The sequence below is a fragment of the Manacus vitellinus genome, unplaced genomic scaffold (genome assembly GCF_001715985.3).
Source record: "Manacus vitellinus isolate BGI_N305 unplaced genomic scaffold, ASM171598v3 scaffold_0_pilon, whole genome shotgun sequence".
NCBI lineage: Eukaryota > Metazoa > Chordata > Aves > Passeriformes > Pipridae > Manacus > Manacus vitellinus.
In genome coordinates this window covers 26,446,416-26,467,224 of record NW_021938789.1, presented here as the reverse complement: position 1 = coordinate 26,467,224, position 20,809 = coordinate 26,446,416, and the positions used below count along the sequence as shown (strand labels likewise).

The 20,809-nt window shown below is 36.2% G+C and overlaps 1 protein-coding gene across 8 annotated transcripts; it reads left to right on the top strand.

Moving 5' to 3' along the window:
• The first annotated feature begins 1,837 nt into the window (after nucleotides 1–1,837).
• On the top strand, nucleotides 1,838–18,316 carry LOC103758493 (plasma kallikrein). 8 transcript variants are annotated; one of them, XR_003212645.2, is made up of 14 exons: nucleotides 1,840–1,915; nucleotides 4,329–4,491; nucleotides 5,160–5,266; nucleotides 6,802–6,961; nucleotides 7,510–7,619; nucleotides 11,011–11,170; nucleotides 11,923–12,032; nucleotides 12,115–12,274; nucleotides 12,404–12,519; nucleotides 12,890–13,064; nucleotides 14,653–14,828; nucleotides 15,135–15,230; nucleotides 15,705–15,871; nucleotides 16,504–16,614. XR_003212645.2 is itself a non-coding variant. In XM_008924751.3 (14 exons), exons 1-14 carry the CDS (start codon nucleotides 1,858–1,860, stop codon nucleotides 18,140–18,142), a joined length of 1,887 nt encoding a protein of 628 aa, XP_008922999.2. In that variant the 5' UTR covers nucleotides 1,841–1,857; the 3' UTR covers nucleotides 18,143–18,316. The 8 variants fall into 8 exon arrangements, 4 of the variants coding, with proteins under 4 accessions (XP_025750565.1, XP_025750566.1, XP_008922999.2 ...); XM_008924751.3 differs by lacking the exon at nucleotides 15,705–15,871 and adding an exon at nucleotides 17,987–18,316 and having other exon boundaries at nucleotides 1,841–1,915; nucleotides 16,504–16,643; XR_003212647.2 differs by lacking the exon at nucleotides 14,653–14,828 and having other exon boundaries at nucleotides 1,839–1,915.
• Nucleotides 18,317–20,809: the final 2,493 nt, after the last annotated feature.

Sequence of the window (20,809 nt, the reverse complement as noted above, 5' to 3'; positions counted from 1 at the left end):
CAGTAAAGACTTCTAGCACTCTCACTGTTGCACATGTAAAACAGAACAGAGCACATAAAAATGAAAACTGCTTACTGAAAACAGTTGAGTCCTCTCCTACAAGCCTGTCAGGGCAAAGCAAATTGATACATGGGAGAGTATGAAGACTTTATTTGAGACAGTTCTTCTTCTGTAAGGAGGAGTTGGAGACCTTGCTGGCCCTTAAATCATGGAGAAGTGATTTCAATCATCAGGATGTTCAAAAGGGTCATAGTTGGGTGGAATGTTTTGATCTTGATACTTTTTGAGTTGAGTATATATATCTGTCTTTTCCATATTTGATTTAAAAGAAAAGACGAAAAAAGAGTGGGGAGAAAGGAAGAGCCATTCCTTAAGCAGTTTCACTGTGAAACAAAACACTTTTTTTTTCTTTTTTTTTTTTCTCAGATTTGAAAGATTTTTTTTTTTGGCTTTTAACACTTATTAAAAAGAATAATAGAAATCAAAACAAGTGATTCAGATAAGCTAGAAATTAAATTTGACTACTTGTTGTATTTACATTTCATATATCTGCAAACAGGCTTGTGTTTTTTCTGCTTTCTGGCAAACTGAAGACACTCTTTGTTGAACTTAGCAACAAAAACAGGAGTGTGGAAAGGCCGACAGTAAAATTACTTGGAAGATGTAGACAGGATAATTTCTGTGGAGTATTGAAAAGGAGGAATGAGAACTTGAAATGATGTTAAGAGCACAGTATACATAGTTGAAGTATATATCTGTGTTCGTCAAGGGAGTACCTCAAGAAAATGATGTAATAATAAGAAAATATAGGTGATGATTCTGTCCTCAGCTGCTGTAGTTTCATAATGGTGTTGTTTACTTGGGTCTGAGTTACTAGTCTGACTAATTTCATGTGGATTCCCCCACTCCAGCTCCCCCGGGTCAGGATTTGCTCTTGAGTCATATCTGGTTCCTTGTTTATGTGGGTTCCTGTGCTAGCAGCAGATACTCTGACTGTTCTGAATCAGGGATTTGCCTTTTATTTAAAATGCTATGAAAGAGGCAGATGCTCAGCTGATGTAAAACCAGAACATCTATTTCAGTGCAGTGTGGATGATGGTTGTTCTGAAAATGGGTCCCAAGGTCAGTAACTATTGACAAAAAAGGTAAGGTACCCGTTCAAAGTAAATATTAAAGATAAGTTAGCATTGCAGGCACAATAATATTTAACACGAAGTGTGGACTTCTTTTTTTTTTTAGTAGACCATAAACCTTACCCATGCATCCAGACCTACTGTATGTTCAGGTATGTAATTGTTATTGAAACTGGTATTCAGTGAAAGGTTTTCATAGCAACAAGACAGTGTATGTTGAAATATTTATGACTTATGTTGTGTAGTTAATTTATTTGACTATTTCATAGCTTAAGTTGTTGCATGTGAAAAGAAAGGGTTTAGAATTCATATAGCATATACCAGAAGAAGTAAGTGTGAGTCATTTGTTTGCTATGGGGATAACAGTATCTACTAAACTATCAGGAGAGTCAGGATTAGTAATATCATTTCAATGTAATATTGCTCCCAGTCTAAGCAAGAATAAATATTCTGCTGTTAAAAAAGTAGAAATTCTTGAAGTGCTTATAAGCTTTATTGCTTCTTACAAGCATAAGTAAAGGGATAACTTTTGTTACTCTTCCATGCTGCTTTAGATATACCAAAACTGTATATCACAGCTGTAATTTGTAAATTTCAAAGTAATATTGAATTAATGGTGAAACAGTACAGTTGTAAATCAGTGTTATGCTTTGTGGTGCCTTATAAAACTAGTTATACACCCTTTATTTAACACATCCTAAATAATAATTTTGTGGTTTTTAGGATGATTTGGATTGATCGGACTTTTAATTTCATTTTCTTATTTGCTTCTGTTTACAGTGGTAAGTGAATCTATAATTTCTGAGATTGACACACAGAGTAACAGAACTCTTATAGGTGGAGAGATGATAACTACAGTCTGGTCCTGAGAGAGCTGTTTTGATTCTGCTGAGTTGTGCTTAGTTAAGTTTGGGTAACTCTCATAACCCTGTTATCTGACATGGAACTTTCTAATGGGGCTTTACTGATACTGTCCTGCCACCCCCATTGCAGTAATGTGTGCTGGCTGCTGTAGGCTCAGTCTGGCAGTGCTGGGTGAGCTATCACTATCTACCTCTTCCTGGCTGCAAAGGAGCCTCAGACCTTTCCCCAGATGCTGCCCTCAGGTAGGAGGCAGGACTGATGGGCAGCCTCACTGTGAGACACCAGCTGAGCTTCAGAACTAACATCCTTTTTTATTTTTTTAAATAAGCAAACCCCATCAACTTCAGTCATACTCACACGTTGCCTTTGTGTGAAATTACTCATGTAAAAATTATCTGTGTAACACCTATGTACCATTGTGCTTGAAAGACTATTGCAATAACAGTGAATAACTCCAAAACCAGTTGTTTTGTTGTAAATGGTTTTTAGAATTCTCTTGGTACTCTGGAAAATTGATAATTGTACATTTTTTTCAGTCTGTGTTAATGATTTACTTTGTTCAGTTAGCGAAAGTTAAACTACAAAAATTGCATTATATTTCTCTGAAATTCCTTTTGCTGATAAGTTATAACTAAGGCCTAACACAAGTTAAGTTCAGTAATGTATTATCTGTTTTCTCAGACAACAATTAGGTAACAGCTTTTTAGCAAAATCTGTTTGATAAATGTAGTATTATTTAAGAAAATATTTTTCCTGACTTTAAATCTCAGCAAAACTAAAATCTTGGAAAATTTCTGAGGGCTAGAAAACATTTTTATTAAATTAACGTGTTCAGAACTGGCATAGTTCTACATGGTGCATAGTTTTACAGCATAAATAAGATTTTTTTGTGTTAATTTACAGTAGAAGAAGATAAATAAGATGCCAAATATCTGATACAGCAAACAGAATACACTTAGAGTATTCTTTTCTGTTAATGACAAAGCTGGGCAAAGAAACTCTACTGAGAACAATAATTACCAATTTTTAGAGAAATATCTTGGAAGTATACCTACCAGAAAAATATGGATATTTATAAAGTACAAATTTTTATTAATAAGAAATTCAGCTTTGAAAAATATTAGGATATCTAACACATTGTCTAATAATTCCTTGCTTTTTCCTTTTCTTTTTTTAAGTATATATTTTACTTATGTGCAGGAAACAGAATTGCCTATGTATAGTTTATAATCACATTAACAAATAAAATCCACTTGCAATATTTTAAAACTATAAAGTCCAATATGATAGTTCTATTTATTTTCATTTTGAATAGTGTTTGATACATTATGATTGCTCTGTAGTAACAGATTAAACCAGTAGATAAAATGTTTTCAGTTAGGTTTTCCTCCCAGTCTGTAAAATTACATTATTTTCTCTTTATCTTTTAGCTGAGAAAAAGCACTTTTGTGGATACAGGAATAAAAATTGGCATACTTGCTGGTTTGCTACTTCTTTTGGAGGGCAAATTCAAGAAGAGAATGGTCTCCTGTGCAAAGACAGCTCTCTTGTGTCTTTTAACATGGAGACCTTACAAGTGCCTTCATTTTGAAAGATGGGAGCAGGTTGCTGCTTAGGTACCTTTGTTGCATGGCTCTGGAGTGTGAGTGGTTGTCATTACAGAGTTCAGTAGGTCATTCAGAGTTCAATATTCCTGCAGATGCATGGTTGTAGTTGAGCTCATTTTTATTCTGGACCATTCTGAGATGCTACTCCTGAAACAGTATTTTCTTCATTGTAAAGCAAGTTGGGGGGTTCAAGGTGAAGTGTGAGGGAGCAGAAGGTTTATGAAATGCTCTGAGTCATTGAGGCTGTGTACAGTGGCACTACCTGGGACTCTGGCCTCAGAGCATCACTGGACAAAATAGGGCTGTCTTTACATAAAAGTTCCTAAATCTTTTTGGTCTCTGCGCTTCCTCCTCCTCGTTTTCCTCGTAATGGTGGTCTCTCTCAGAAGAGGTTTCTGCTACTCCTGAGATCTGCCATGAGATGGTACTTTCCCTATCTGCCATGCAGATACGGCCTATCCTGCTGCTTGGGTTTCTGCCTTGGCTCAAGTTGCCCTGCTCCAGCATTGGGTATGAGGCAGGGAATGGGGGGAGACACCCCAGGGAGTTTTATTTCTGCTGGAGAACAAAGACGAGACTCTCAGAGGAACTGTGCTACTTACCCCCCTTACCCACTTTTCCTGCCAAAAGGTCCATGGCAAAGAGGAGCAGTGGCTTCATCCTCTACTGCTGAACTGCATGCTCCCATCTTTAATAATTGACACGTTTTGTTATTCTGCATCAGAATGTGTGACTCAGATCTATGAAAATACATACTTCCAAGGTGGAGACCTCACTACGTTTTTTACACCGAGTGCCAATTACTGCCAAATAGTGTGTACTTACCATCCTACCTGTCTGTTCTTCACCTATTTGCCAGCAACATGGACTAAAGATCCTGCAAAAAGGTAGGATGTTCATGTACATGTCTATTTTGCTGGCCTCCCGTGATAATTTAGAAACTTGGTAACATTTTGACAGAACACAGGCGCGCAGGGAAAGGTACAGGGTTGCCATGGAACACTGTGTCATGTATCTCTAAAACTGAGATCTTAGACTAATTGCTTGAATTCAGAAGGTTAAATTTGACAATACCCAATTTTTCACACTCACATACCAACCCTTTCAAGGAAACAGAAGTGACTCTGCACTCCCTCCTTTGTGCCACAGATTTATTGTTCAGAGACAGTGTGAGTAATTTCACATCTGCGGTGGTCCCCTCTACTGTTCCCCACCCTCTCTATTTAACATATTTCTCTCACAATTAAGAACTTCTTTAGCCTGAGAGAATGAGGTTGTCCTTCCTCTCTATGCCCAGTGCACTTCTGTCCTCCAAACCCTGGGCTCTGCTGCTCGCTTTATTGAGACCTCTTGGAGCTCCCACATACACAAAGTATTGTCGTCTGCCACCAGTGCCAAGAAAGCATATGTGTCTCTATCCTATTTTTCTTCCAATTATACATGTCAATGTTTTAATATGGGGGAATGTTGGAGAGCCTGCATTTCACCTGAGAAACAATTAGGAAAGTCTGTGTTGTACTGTAAAAGCCATTAATTGCTGCATTTTAAAACACAGGTTTTCCTGCTATTTAAAAGACAGTGATACAGAAATGCTGCCGAAAGTGGATATGGAAGGAGCTATCTCTGGACATTCCTTAAAACAGTGTAATATCCAAATTAGTGGTAAGATATGGTTATTCACATGCATGTACTTTATGCTGTGTATTGGGTGGCAGCTGTTAAAAAATTAGCATTTTGTAAATAGTAATAGAATCAGGGAAGCAGCCAAGCAGTGATTTGTATGGTCTTTGCCAGATTGCTTTCAAACACAAGTGACAAAAACTCCACTGGTTTTAGCCTTCAGGCCCAGCTATCCACCACTGAGGCTCCCCAGATGACATGACTGTTTCATTTGCTAGAGGCAGATGGGAATGGAGGCTTTAGCTGCTGACTCCAGTTCTAAAGATTATTTTACTACTACAAATCCACTCCTGAAAGCTGCTCATATGGCATGTGTGGCCCTGTTTTATAACTCTGATGTGCAGATGCCCAGCAAAGCAGAATTGCATTGTCACAATGTGATGTTCGTGCCTTCATGATTCTGTGTAGTAATTTATTAGCAGCCGCATCTTTTAGTGTATGTGTGCTGTACATGAAGTATTGGTTTCAGCATGCTGTGTCTTTGAGTTATCATATGCTGTGTCTTTGAGTTAGCATATTTAAAGCCTATTAAATTTCTTGTTTTAGATAGGCTTTAAACTTGCACTGTAATAATGATGTCATCAAAAGGAGCTTTAAGCATAGCATGGTACTTTAGAAAAAGAGAATAAGGAAGAATATTCACTTCTGTGTCTATGAGGACAAATAGTGTCTTATGGATGTCAGGCTAGTTCTTTAGTTTTGTTGGTATAGCACCTCAATGTGGCAGGACTAAATGGGTTTTTATGTGAGTTCTCCATTGCAGCTATTATAAAATAAGTTGTGCTTGCTTTAGTTTGCCACTTGCCTTTCAGAGCAGTCAGGTCTTTTAAAAGCTCTTTCCTGCCAATATCCTGTCGTGCTTATATTTCTGAGTAGCTTTGACCCAGAAGAGATTTCAGTGGAATGTTATTCTTTATGCTATTTAGACTAATTAATATCGCTGTAGTTACTCTAGAATCAGACTAATGTCACTAAAGTGAAAATCTTTCCATATATATTTAAAAATGGCTCCAATCTTTGGCTGACTCATGTTCTTTGAAGAGAACTCAATGACCTGCATTTCAAACTCCACAGTCCCAATTCTTCCTCTGTGAAGTGTAAATTAAATATTCTGGCTCAAATGGGAGATGTTTGTTGCTTATAAGGACAGAATTTGCCACTTAAATTACTCTGTGAATTTGGAACTGGGAAAGTATGTTTTAGTATTAATCTCGAGTTCTTTCTTTGCTGAATATCAATTTGCTCTCAGTCAGCCACATTGGTTAGAGCCCCTCTCTCATGTAGGCAGAGGCACTGTCAAAGTCTGACAGTTTGCCATGTGATACTACGCTAAGCCTATGTTTCTAATTTAGTACTAGAAGTATGTATGAAGTGTGATGTAACTGAAGTGAGTGTGAGATGTAGAATGTGGATTATGAGGGCTGTGTTATACAAACTGTCTTTTGGGCAATTTGAGGTACGGGATGGGGTAAAGAATAGAAGTACATTTTCAGAACTTGGTCTCTCTTTCTTCACAGCTTGCAGCCCAGATGTCCATGTAGGACTTGATATGGAAGGGAAGATTTATGATATTGCTACGGCTGACAGCTATCAAGAGTGTCAAAAAAGATGTACCAATGACAAGCATTGCCAGTTTTTTACATATGCCTCTGAAAGATTTCACAATGCAAACTTTTGGTAAATACAGGTTGGATCCATTTCCTTGGACAGCACTGTGCTTTAGTAGAGTAAATCTCAGAGCAGTCTATGGTTCAAGAATTACTCAAGGATACTAATTTTATTCCTCCTTGCAATGTTTATTCACACTTACAGGTAGGAAAATATCTTTAGTCAGTTAGCTTTCATTTGTTCATTGGTGAGAAAGACAAACTTGATTATTATTGCACTGAAAAAATTTAAAATCATCTGGAGATACTGAAATGCAAATTATATTGATACGTGTGCAACATTATTACTCTGTTAAATCTTGTTCTGCTTATTGTTCTGAAAATAGCATCATCAGAGCAGCCAGAGAAATTATTTAGTTTTTATGAAACCTATTTTTGAGCTCTTGATCTGCTCAAATTTGCAAGTTAAACGTTGTTTAGCTAGCTCTGTTCATCATTTGAAGCCTTTTCTGGGGGTTGGACCATGCACCATGATAGGAATTATAGATCCAGGAGGATGGTTTAGTCCAAAGAAGAAGGCCTGTTTTCTTACCACTTTCTTTATTCTTTATCATTCAGTAAAAAATGCTTCTTGAAACATACCAGTGTTGGAACTCCAACCAACATAAAGGTGCTTGATGAGGTTGTGTCTGGATTCTCTTTAAAGCCATGCCAGCTTTCTGAATTAGGTAACTATTTAAAATCTCTGATTCAGTTTAGTTTTAAGGGTTATGGATGACGAAATGCGGTCTATCACTGACATGTATAAATGTTTCATTATGTAGAATAATTCTGATATAGTCTTATTCTTACAAATGTAGTTTGTAAGGCACAAAGGAGGTTCATCTCTTTTTAATTTTTCCATGTTATCATTTATCTTACCGACACAGTAGCCTGCGTTAAAGATCTAAAGATTTCTTTCATACAATTAGCTTGATGAAATTGTATGTTATTTTTGTATCATGGATATCAAAGTCAAAAATCAGAAAGGAATATAAAGTTTTCTAAGTTCTGTTTCTATACTCTGTATAAACTTGAAAATTTTAAAATTTTAAATGAAAACCTGCAGCTTTCTAATACAGCTGGCTAATATGAAGGGATATATTATGCCTTTTGTGGGTGATTTGTATGAAAACACAAAGTCTGTGCTTTTTCCTGCAATCATTACCAAGGCAAAAGTCTCAAGAGTCTAAAATCAAACAGTGTGAATTATACCTTCTGTAGCTCACAGATAATCTAGTTTTCCCATATAAATCGCATTTTGTAGAGACTATATCAATATATTTTTTTTCTATATCAATAGATTTTCTTCCAACTCCGCTAATCCTACTGTAGGAATAATCTTTGGAAGCTATTGAAAAAATCAATTTTGTCCCAATCTTAACAATTAAGACCGCTCATGAAAAATTAACTGTAAAGAATAAAAGAAGGAAGAAAATGTTTTGTAAAGAGAAAAAAACAATGTAGCTATTCCCTCCCTAGGCGTATGGGATAGAATAGAGGCAATATTTTTTATTTTTGCCAAACTCTTGCTTTAAGATATACTAGAAAGACATTCATTCATGATTAGAAGAAAAATCACAGTACTCAGGAGGGTCCTACTCACAAACTTTGAGAAGAATCGGGGGACTGTAGCATATCTGCAAACAATAGAATTTTAAGTAAAAAAAGTAAATCAAAAGCTATATGAGACTTCATCAAAGACATTTATGGTTTACGACAGTGATTACATGGTTGTAATGATCCATCACAAATAATCTGAATTTCTGAAAGCATGCATATTGTGTCTGATTGAGATGGAGTTCGTTTTCCCACAGCAGCCCTCACAGTGCTGTGCTTTGCACTGGTAGCTAGAAAGGTGTTGATAACACACCAGTGTTTTGGCTACTGCTGGGCAAGGCTGGCACAGCATCAGCACTGTATTCTCCACCTCCCCGTCAAGGCACTGGGTATGGGCAAGATCCTGGGAGAGGACACAACCAGGCCAGCTGACCCAAATTAACCAAATGGATATTTCATACCGTATGATGTCAACTGAGATAAAAAAGATAAAAAAGCTAAGAAAAGGAGGAGAAAGGGAGGGATATTTGTTATTTACAACGTTTGCCTTTCTGAGCAACCGCTACATGTGCTGAAGCCCTGCTTCCTGGGAAGTGGCTGAACATCCCTTGCTGGTAGGAAGAAGAGAATAAAATTACTGGGTTTTTTCTCTTGCTTGTGCACGCACAAACTTTTCCTTCTGCTTTAGTAAACCACCTTGTCTAAACCTATGAGTTATTTTCCATCTTATTTTCTCTCCCCTGTCCAGCTGTGAAGGGGGAGTGATAGAGCAAGTTGGTGGGCATCCAGCCAAGGTCAACCCACCACAGTTCTTTTTGGCACCCAGTGTGGCTTTTCCCTATTATACTGTCTTTATCTCAAATCACGAGTTTTCTAGCTTTTACCCTTCTGATTCTCCCCCCAGTCTTACTGGTGCGGGAGTGAGGGAGTGGCTGTGTGGGGCTTGATTTTTCTCTGGGGTTAAACTACAACAGCACGTGAAAGTCAATCTTGTTCCTACATGTCTTTCCTTACTCTCTGTGTCTTGTGAGTGAAGCAAGAGCAGAGAGAGAGAAGAAACAAATTATGTGGTCGTAGAAGCCTAGATAGTGCTGTTGTATCAAGAGGTCATCTAAGGAGGTCAACTGTCCTAATCCAAGACAGATCAGCTGTACCTGTCCAGATGGAGATTTGTCAAATGTAGTCATAAAAACTCAGTACCATCTTCTGCCTTGTTGTTTTGTAAATATCTGAAATGGGTTTATTTGAATATTTGTTCTAGTATTTTTCTGACTTTATTTAGTTTATTCCTTCCTATGTGGCCATTCATTTTATGCCTTTGCCTTTCCAACTTTGTCCTTACGCACACATACTATTATAGCAATATTTCTGTATTTCTGCCCTTTGCAAGGTGCCTTCCTTGAGGTCATTTCATATTGAACAAATGATCACTGAACGTGATCCTTTAGATCATGAGTTAGCTTCCCAAACTTTCAGATACACAGTTGTGCTTTAAATATAATTTTCTTTAGAAACTGTCCATTTCTTGAACACTATTTCCATTTAACAAGGGATCTTATCCACTAATTGTCAGAATTAATTGACTTATTTTCTAGATTGCTGATTTTATTTTCTTACTGTTTTTATTGTGTAATTACTGCCCAGTATTGTTGTCCCTTCATGCTTATGTTTTTTGAAAACCTCATGAAATTAATAGGAGTCACATTAAGCTCTACCTCTTCCTTTTTTTTCTATTTTCTGGTAAGATGTTCCAGTATGTATATCTGTAACAAACCAGGTAGTGTTGACTTGGTTGCTGTACTTTCTCAACAGCTGAAGTTTTCTGCTGCCACCATGTCCTGTCTTTTGGATCATTTCACTATTTTTACCATCTTTACAGCTTAATAGGTTCAAGAAATGTCCTCTGTGCTGGTGCTTCCTTTTTTTCTCTTTTTATTCTTGCATTAGTAATCTAACTAGGACTGGAAGTATGTCTCTGGAGAAGGCAACTCATTAATTTCTTTCTAAACATGCTAGTACTTCCTGTAACTTCTATATCCATAGTCTGGTTGTGTGAATTATCCTGCCAAGCCTCTGTTGTGCTATTTTGGTCATGACAGAGGGCAGAATATACAGAAATCCTACTTATTCTGCCTGCTTTTCAAACAGTAGAAGCTAAAGTATTAAGAGGATCATTCTATTATTTTTCCTCTAGTTTTCCCATGATCCTGTTAGATATACCCATTTAAAATTAATTTAAAGCTTTCCCTATTAGATTACCAAATCTGTACTGTATCACATTATTTCTCTTTTCCTCTGTATGAACATTATCCCTCCTCAGTAGTGCTCTCCGTGAGTTTACATATTCAAAAATGTTCTTGAGAAACAGTTTTTGATTAAAATGTCGTGTTATCTTTCCATCTTATCAATCACGGAAGGGCAATGGGAATAAAGATAGAAATGAATAATTTGTAAATCTCAGTATTCTGATGACATAACAAAGTCTTTGGATTTTTTACATTTTGTTCTTGTTTTATACAGATTGTCAAATGGACATTTTTGATGATCAAGAGTTTTCAGGAATTAATATTACAAGTTTTTTCACTCCTGATATTTCTGTCTGCCAAACTATTTGCACGTATTTTCCAAAGTGCTTGTTCTTTACATTCTTTACCAGGAAATGGGAAATAGAATCCCAAAGGTGAATATGACAATCAAATGTAATTATCTATGTAGATTTTTTAAAATTTATTTTTTTAAATTAAAGTCTCTTTTTAAAACACTAATTTCTGAAATTTGAGGAATTTTATGTTAAAAGGCTATTTGCAGTAAAACACAGCTTTTTATATTTTTTTTCATAAGTTTATAATTTCCTGTGCACATTTCATCTCTTTTCCAATACGATAAGGGCTTTTGTATTGTGGTTGCATATCTGGTCTTAATCTCAAAAGGTCGTCAAAAATACAATGAGCCTCCATACTGCTTTAATGACTTAAAGCTGAATTCTATGACATTGTCAAAAGAGTCATATGGTTTCCAGGCAGGATAAACTTATTTACCTGAAAAGATTTTTCAGTGAAATTTAGAAATATTTCTATTTGTCTTCCTTTTTTTCATACACAAACCAGAAGAATAAAGTTTCAAAGGAATTCCGGTGAGAAGCAAAGCTAAGATGGCATGCATCATCTAAACTCACCTCTTCTACATATTTATAAATACTGTATAACCTTTAGTAGCACAGTTATATGCCATTTCACAGTACTATGAAACCTGCCTCAATTAAGTGTGAACTAGTGAACTTAGTGAATGCATTTTCATGTGAAATACTTTTACAGATTGAGACTTGTGAGAAAAAAACATATTTAAGAAAGAAACTTCTCTTAGGAGTACCTAAACAATTATTTTTATGATGTGATAACAGATTTAGTTATTGTAAAAAATATTTCATTTTAGAAATCTTTGCCTTCTGAAGACATCAACAAGTGGGATACCAGAGGCACTTATATCACAAGAAAATGCTGTATCAGGCTTTGGTCTCCTAAATTGCAGAAGATCTTTTCCTGGTAAACAATAAATTACAATAAAAATACTAATTTTGAATTAAATTAATTAATTCTGATGTTTGGACTGCACTCATTCTTACAGCCTGCAATTCTCGCACTTACACGCATATGGATTTTTTGGGAGATGAACTTAATGTCACTTATACTAAAGGACACAGAGCTTGTCAGCAGGTTTGCACAGACGTGATCCGCTGCCAATTTTTTACATACTTTCCCCTCCAAGACTCATGCAATGAGGAAAGGTGAGATATATTTTTTAAAATGTTCAAAGATTGCTGACATAGTCATTCTGCAGATGTGGTGAGAGGGTAATGGAAGTGTTCTGCGTTAAAAAAAGTACAAACTAAGTCTTTGCATTAATTCATTGACAGAAAGTGTGAGTGTCACCTAAGAATGTCCTCAAATGGATCTCCAGTGAAAATAGTGCATGGGCCAGGAAGGATCTCTGGATACTCACTAAGATTATGTAAAAAAAAAGCCAGTACTGGTAAGTAAAACTTCTTTCATGCAAGAAAACCAGTGCTTCACTGATTTCAGTATAGGGGACCAAACAATTTTTTTTTTTAAAGTGGTTGCACTGAATTGGTTGCACTGTCCCAATGGGTCACCTTGTGAAGTTGGAGTGTTCTGAAAAAGTGAAGTCAGCCAGGTCTGCACATTGTAAACACCAGCAGTAGCACTGTGAATTTGGTTTAAATAGGCTTTATGATCGTAAATCATAAAGGGATTAGAATATATCATGTATCACCTTCTTCTCAATAGATGATCCTTATTCAGTGATCAGTAGTAGTCTCATTGTCATTTTTCTTTGGTGAGTGCAAGTTGTCCCTAAGCTCAGTTTTGAATTATTTCTGTAGTGTGTATGCAGCATTCTGCAAGAACTATTAGGATCGTTGGAGGGACAGACTCTTCCCCTGGGGAATGGCCATGGCAGGTCAGCTTGCATGTGAAGTTGTCTCGTCAGAGACATCTGTGCGGGGGCTCTATCATCAGCAACCAGTGGATTCTCACAGCTGCTCACTGTGTCACCAGGTGAGACCTACACGTAAATGTACAGATAAACCCAAAAATTTAGTCACACGTGAGATAAATTGAGATCTACCTTTCAGGGTAATAACAGTGATAATTAGAATAAAACAAATGGTTTTAATGTAACCAAAAGGTGAACTTTTCAGGTAGACTGTTCATCTTCTTAAAGTAGCTGAAACTCCATACATTGTCCCTTTGTAACATAGTATTGTACTGCTGATGCTAAATTATTGTAATGAATCTAGAAGATAAAATTGTAAAGCAGACAACAGATATTTACAGAACCTTAGACACTCTAATGAGATACGAGCTTTTTCTTATTGTAATACCATATAATCTATCAAGAAAAGTCTGTAGCTGAGTTATTGCATTTCATAAATTTCAAATAAGTTATCTCAGAGATTTTTCTGTACCACTAATCTGATAGTTTAAGCAGCAGAGTTCTCAGCAGTGTAGCCTTTTTGACCAGGACACACTGTAAATCTCTGAGTCCAGTTAGGCTGCTGCTGGTACCTGAGCATTACATGATGCATCAAGAACACAATTGTCTTGGTTTATTTTAACAGTTTTTAATCCCCCAAATTTTATAAACCAGTGAATTAATACCCTATTTTTAATGGAGATTTTCAGATTTAAAGCAGTCAGTACTAAGACTTTGATTATTTGCATAAACTGATGCATATAGTCTCTATTGTTAATAAAATTACCATCAGATATGGGTTGTGAAATTGTTTACATTGTGAAGGGCTGGTTTAATTGTCATGTAGTTGATCCATTTCCTTTGTTAGATTGTCAGCACCTGTAAAATAGGTTATCCTGCCATTTACAAAATGAAATGGAAGTCTACAATGCAGTCTGATGGGAGAAAAAGTACAGGTAATGGACAAAAGGCTTCAAAGAAAAGAATGTTGACCCAGCATCATGATCCAAAATCGAGCATTTTTACTGATGCAGTGTAGTATGCTTCTCATTATTTTTTTTCTCATGGAATAGTATTACCATTATTTTACCTCCAGTGGCAAACTTTTATAAAGTGGGTAAACTTTCTAAAAAACCCTATATAAAAATATCCTTTACCTAATATCCAGTGTAGAAGTTATCATTATTAAAAAAGGCAAAGGGAGAATATATACTTGCAAAATAGCAATAAAAATAGACTTTTTTAATTGGAATTTTTAAAGCCCAACTAATATTTATGAATTCATATATAAAATCTTCAAAAATGTTGGAGTTTATTTAAGACACTTTTTGCATCTTTTTCATTGCATGTACCAAAACTTCTAGGTTGCCTTAATGGTAGGTAGAATGTCACAATGAGATATCCCTTAAACTTACTGAAAATAAAGTTAGAATAATAAAGATTAGCTGAAACCTTTCATATATGTCTATTGTATTACACTTTCTAATCTATATTTACATGGCTAGTGTAATTTTCCCAACTAATAAGTGTCAGAATAGACTACTTGAATTTATATTTCCAACCCTATTTTCCTTACTAGAAAAATTGTATTGGAATGAATTGAAAGAATCACATTAACTACTTGCGTTAGACTTTTTAGTCACAGGATGACTGTTTGTCTTTTTCCCTCAGTCGTGCGAATCCCAACAGTTGGCGTGTTTATGCTGGTATTTTAAAACAATCAGAAATAAATGAGGATACACCTTTCTTCAAAGTGGAAGAGATTATTGTTCACCCTCAGTATAAATACGCACAGGCTGGATATGACATTGCTTTAATGAAACTTGCTAAGCCTATGAATTTTACTGGTATGTAGTGTATTGCAGAGGAAGTCTGAAAATGTGCAGGATGACACAGGGCTGGCATTGCTATGGCAGTGCATGACACCTGGGCTGGCTTCCTTTAATATGCAGTTAGAGGGGTTTGACGAGGATCTCATTTTGTTGACTTTGAAAAGAAAATGGGTGGCTTTTATTTATGTGATGGGAATGATATATAGTGTAAGGGACAAAGCATAACCTGGAGTCTATCATCAGGGGTCGTATTTGAGCCTATTTGCCTTATTGTTGTAGTTGTCTCTGCTGGTCAAACTAATACTTTTAATTGTATTTTAGATCTTCAGCTACCTATTTGCCTGCCATCAAAAGAAGACACTAACATATTTTATACTGACTGTTGGGTAATTGGATGGGGTTACGGAAAGGAAAAAGGTACAGAAAAATATTTTTAAACAGTGAGTTCTTGTATTTGTAAAATTCATGTGTTTGAAAAAACCCAACCCCCCTTTTTAAAAAAAATTCTGCTCTATTCTTAGGTATCATTGTTGCTTCTAGCCAACACTGTAATATAATTCTTAATTAGAAACCAGCACTGTGATATAATTCTTAATTAGAATCTATTTCTATTAAGACATCATAAAACATAAATTAAAGACATAAAAAATTATCATTAAATAACTCCATGCTCTGACGCAAGAATTAATTTTATAAATTGTTCAATTCATTAATTTGAACTATGTGAGAATTCAACTTTAAATATATCCTGTCCAGCTCTCAAATATTTTTCCTTATATTCTAGCTTAATCTACTGGTAAAATCCAGTATATATGTGGAATGCACACCCCTTTTCATGGTCCTAGCTGAAAAAAGACAGCAAACTTATCATTGAACTGTTTTGAATTACAGCCTGCACATAGTCCATGCTTTTTTTTGATGTGATTATATTCATATGACTTTGGAAATCGGAGATTGAAGTATGTTGCTTTTATTATTCTCAAGATTAATTATAAACAATGCCAATTACTTGAGTTTTGATAGTGATGAGATTTGAGCTTCTCTGATTTTATATGGAGGTAAGCCAAAAAGCTCCTTATTATCAAAGTATGGTTTTACATCTATCTACTTATTTATATATTTATATGTCATCTTTATATGTTTATGTGGATAAATACCTATTTAAAGAGTATCTTTTCTTTTATACAGCTGTTTGAAGGTTAGAGTTCAATGTGAAATCTAGCAGATATTGTATAGACAAATTTCTTCTGTTAATTTCTAAGAAAAGGCTGCTCTCAAATAGTCTTATTTATTCTATGTGCAGGTTTCTCCATCCTGTACTAGGACATAGAGGAGCATAGATTTGGCAAGTGGGAGATTCCAAAGTTATTGCAACACTTTACTAGGAAATAACAGTTACTAAAAGCATACTAATGGTAATGCTGCAAGGGCCAATGTCCTGAGAGCTATACACATATGAGGATTCCTTGCAAATCACAAAGAATTTTTGAAGCTTGTCCAGTCATAAGAAAGAAAATGGCATTATAAAAACATTCAAATTAGAAGACAATTCACATTGCTTGTAACACAAAGAAAGGAAAATTGGTGTCATCTATCAACACTCTAGAAGCAGTGACCTCCCACTTTGTAATATCAGTTTATGGGGAAGTTTAATTTTAACTTTTCTCTGCTCATATTGCCTTTTACATAGGTCGAGTACAAGATATTCTTCAGAAGGCTCCCATTCCCCTCATGTCAACAGAGGAATGCCAGGCAAGGTACCGGAAGCGCAGAATAGGTGACAAAGTCATCTGTGCTGGCTATGATGAAGGTGGAAGGGATGCTTGTAAGGTAATGAAAAACAATAGTGTGTAGCTATATATTCTAACCATTTTTTCAAATATATAATTGAATACTGTAATTATTTTTAGTTGCTATTTGAAAAGCATGGTTATCGGTAGAGCTGTTGATTAACTTGTCACTTTTCCTTGTCAGAAGCACTGAAAATCAAGGTATGTGGAAAATATTTCTTATGTCACATTGAAACCTTTAAGGATAGATTCTAGGAAACTCTGAGTGTGGATATATAGATAGCTCAACCATTTATGGAATAAAACAGTATTCCTTCAGACTATCAGAAATGCGAAGAGAGCAAGTATAGCATCTCAAAGCATTTCTCCAATAAAAGCAGATTTCCTATGTAGTGTTTTATTTCTAGACATGAAATACAGTACTTGAAAGCTTATTTTAAAGCATCCACCTGTACAAACCAGAAGGGAGGGTGCTAGCAATGCTATTAAAATGCATGGCCAATAGAAGGCTAAAAACAACCTGTGCAAACTGCTCTGTTCGTTATTAGAATTGGAAATGTCACAACAGTGTGAGTTCAGTGAGCTAAATTCTCTCCTCAAGTGTAAACTCATGCACTTCCATCAGTTTAAATACTCTGAGCTAATTTATGCAAGAAGAAAGTATTCTGATTATTAAGATTAAATTCTCTACCAAATATAGTTTTGACTGTAAACATTTAACAGTTAATATTTTTGTGTTAAAATGTTACTATTACTATGATTGATATTGAGTAATTAGGAATAAAAATTTCCCCTATACCAATTATGCTTTCTTTATCTGATACAGTGTACCAGAAGATGGAGATGCTGTTTTATAAAAATAACACACTTGCTATTGTCTTAACAACTTACAACAGCTACACTGAAGAACCTTATGTTCAGAAAGATGGGTTAGGAATAGGAAAAGAAAACAGAGAAGTATTTTATCCTGCTGGGGAAAGTCACTCAAACGAGATAAACCATGTAGAGAACTGAGATTTGCATACTAAAAAAAAAGCCATAAGAGGAAACATTGACAAATTTACTGTTTTTCTTACTTGCAGACATAGTCTTCATTGGGTTTTAAATCACTGTATGCAGATAAGTAAGGGAAAAAAAAAGCTAGTAGTTTTGAACTTTCATGGTAAGTAGAAATTATTTGTAATGACTAGAAAGTATTTAGAAATCAATTTACAAAAAAATCAGAAAACCTGCTTCATACATTAAGTGAAAGGGATTGAAATCTAGGCAGTTATGCTGGTGTTAACACTGAATGATGCTGATTTTATTCGAGGCTTTCTTTGAGATACAAATACTGATGAGGGCTCTTCCTTGCATGCTCTTTCTTTTTCTCCTGTGACACAGGGAGATTCGGGAGGGCCACTGTCATGCAGGCATGAGGAGGTGTGGTATCTGGTGGGCATCACCAGCTGGGGCGAAGGATGTGCTCGCCCCTGGCAGCCAGGAGTCTACACCAAAGTTGCTGAATATTCAGACTGGATTCTAGGAAAAACTACATAGCATGAGCATTACTGACTCGCTCAAAGTGATGTTGTGGAATAACAACCCTAAGAGCAACATGATGAGACGTATCAGTGTTTTTTAAATGGTGTTTCTTGATAGCCCGGAGTGTAAAAGGCTTGATTTAAAAAGCAGAAAAGCAGGATTGAATGATTTTTCCTATTACTAAATAAAAAACAGTAATAAAAATAAACTCTGTGGTCATTTATTTGACAGAAAAAAAATATGGCTGAACCATGGATTTCTTCTGAGCTTGCTAGCTTAAAAGAGGAGTGTATGAGGTTGTAGGACATATATGGACCTGGGAGCTGGGAACTACTAACTTAAGAGGTTTGAACACAGCAGTGGGCATTTCCCTCCATTGTCTGAATGTGGCTAAAATGGGCAAACAACTTACAAACTTACTAAGGGGCTGAGAGAAGCGAAGCTGAGACAGAGAGATGCCTATACATTTGCATAAACCTTGTTTCCTTAGGGAATTGGCCAAAAAAGTAACAGTACTAACCAAGAAAACAAAACCAGAGGTCTTGGCAAGCTCTTCAGTAACGGTTTTGTAAATAAGGTAATAGTGCTGTGTGTGAGTCAGCACAGTCAGGCAGAGGGAACAATCATAGATCCATGGCTGAAATGCAATGGATTACCTTTATTCTATTACCTTGTTAGCCAGAGGATCCCCAAAGCAGTACCTGGGCAGATGTGCCTGGGTGGCTGCAGACGCCATTAAGCCAGTTCATGCTACAAGATCCCCATCCTGCTGTTCCCAGTGGTCTGCCAAGGGTTCATGCGTGGGTGATTTGCCATCGTACTGTGATCTTCACTGTACGTTGATCTTCTCTGGACCAAGGCAAGGAACTTAGGTATGTCCCTTAGGGTCTCTCCAAGTCTACCAAACACCTGTGTTATCTATACACAGATGTTCTCAAGGCCCTCAGAAAGTAAACAGGAGTAGACATATATGTTTTTCTACATTACTACTTTCCAGAATTTTTGCATTCCCAGCTGAAAGGTCTCTTGGTTGTACCTACAGTCCTACTCAACAGTCTTCTGCTTTTAACCCATTCCTTCCAATGCTCTGTCTTTCACTTACCTTACTCTAGTTTCTGTGGAAAATTTTGTGATAAGAATGATAATGTGGGTCTCTTTCTTTTGAGGCAGAATATCCAGAAAATCAGTAAAAGAATCCCCCCCTTTAGAGACATCATTAGCACAATTTATTTTTATTTTCCAAATCCCTAGCTTTCCGTGATTAAACAAATGGCTTTATCATTTTATCATATCTCCTTTTTTTTTCTTTTATCATTTCTTGTCACTCCATTCAGGTAGCAGATATGTTTCATGGCTAAAATTAACACTAGTGTGAGAGACAGCAGTGAAATCTATTACTTTCTCATAGTAAGAGGCAGCATTTCACACTGCATCAGAAAGGAGAGCAGAGAACATAGCACTGTATTTGCAAACTTTATGAGCTTGTTTCCTAATAATCTACATTACCTTAATTGCTGAAAATATGTTCCAGACACCACACTGGGAGATAAACAGCAGGAGTGTCTTTGCAAGTAAATGAGGTCATGAAAATTAGAAATTAAACATAATATTTATGGGAGAAAACAATTAAGCTGCTGAAAATTACTTTTATGTTTATTTTTTATGCTTTATTTGTAAATAATACTGAGGAAAATAATGTAATTGCACAACTACAATCTTATACTCTGTGCTTGAGCATCCAAAGAGGCCCTAAAGTCAGAGTGCTTCTCAGGGTGTGCAATGCTAAGCTGACTGCAGTCAACAAACCTGAAATCCCAAAGCTGTGTCCAAAGGCTGAGGAGCTGATTTAGTTTGTTTATTTTAAAGAATTAGAATTCAAAGAAGGGATAAAACCAGTCCAGATTTAAAAGGAGGAGAGAGGGAATGATGCTGCTGCAGGCACATCTGAGAAAAGAAAGGTGCTGCCTTCCCTCTGACCCACAGTGGACTCCTGGTGACAGAGGCTTGTGTTGCTGGGGTTGCACAGTTCTCAAGGTCTCATGCTTTGTGTGTCCCTGTGCAGGATTGTAGATGTTCAGAGTGCCAACAGGCAAAGTCTGGTATGTGTTGGGGGAATTGGATCAAGGATGAGAGGGGAGGCATATCACTGTGCTGGGGTTTTTGCCAACATTGCAGAAACAGAGCAGGAGATAAAGGTGGGGGCTGATGTCCTTTTCATGCTGTGTTTAATCCACAGATGGTTTAAAATATCAGCAAACCTCAGACACGCTGTCAAAAACCTAGAGAGTTTAGTAACAGACTGAGAAAGAGTAGGAAAAAACAGAAAACAGGGGGAAAAAAAAGAAAGATTCCTGGCATTCAAGTATAGTTCTGTCCTCAAGGGGAAGGAGTGAAGACAGCTGGAAAAGAGTTGCTGAAGGAAAAAAGGAATTGCTTCAGTAGGAAAACAGAGGCTGAAACTCTCTAAAGAAGAATCATCAGAAGACTGTCTGAAATACTTGTCTGCCATACTCAAGCTGTGTATTTGCTAAAGAGCATATGCAATGTCAATCTGATAACCCTTAATACTTTCTCATAATAATGCTATTATCAGCTTCTTTTTCAAATGCACAAAAAAAGCATGTGCTTTTCTTTTTTATTTTTGTTTGTCTGTTTGTTTGTTTTCCACAACAACTTTCCGGG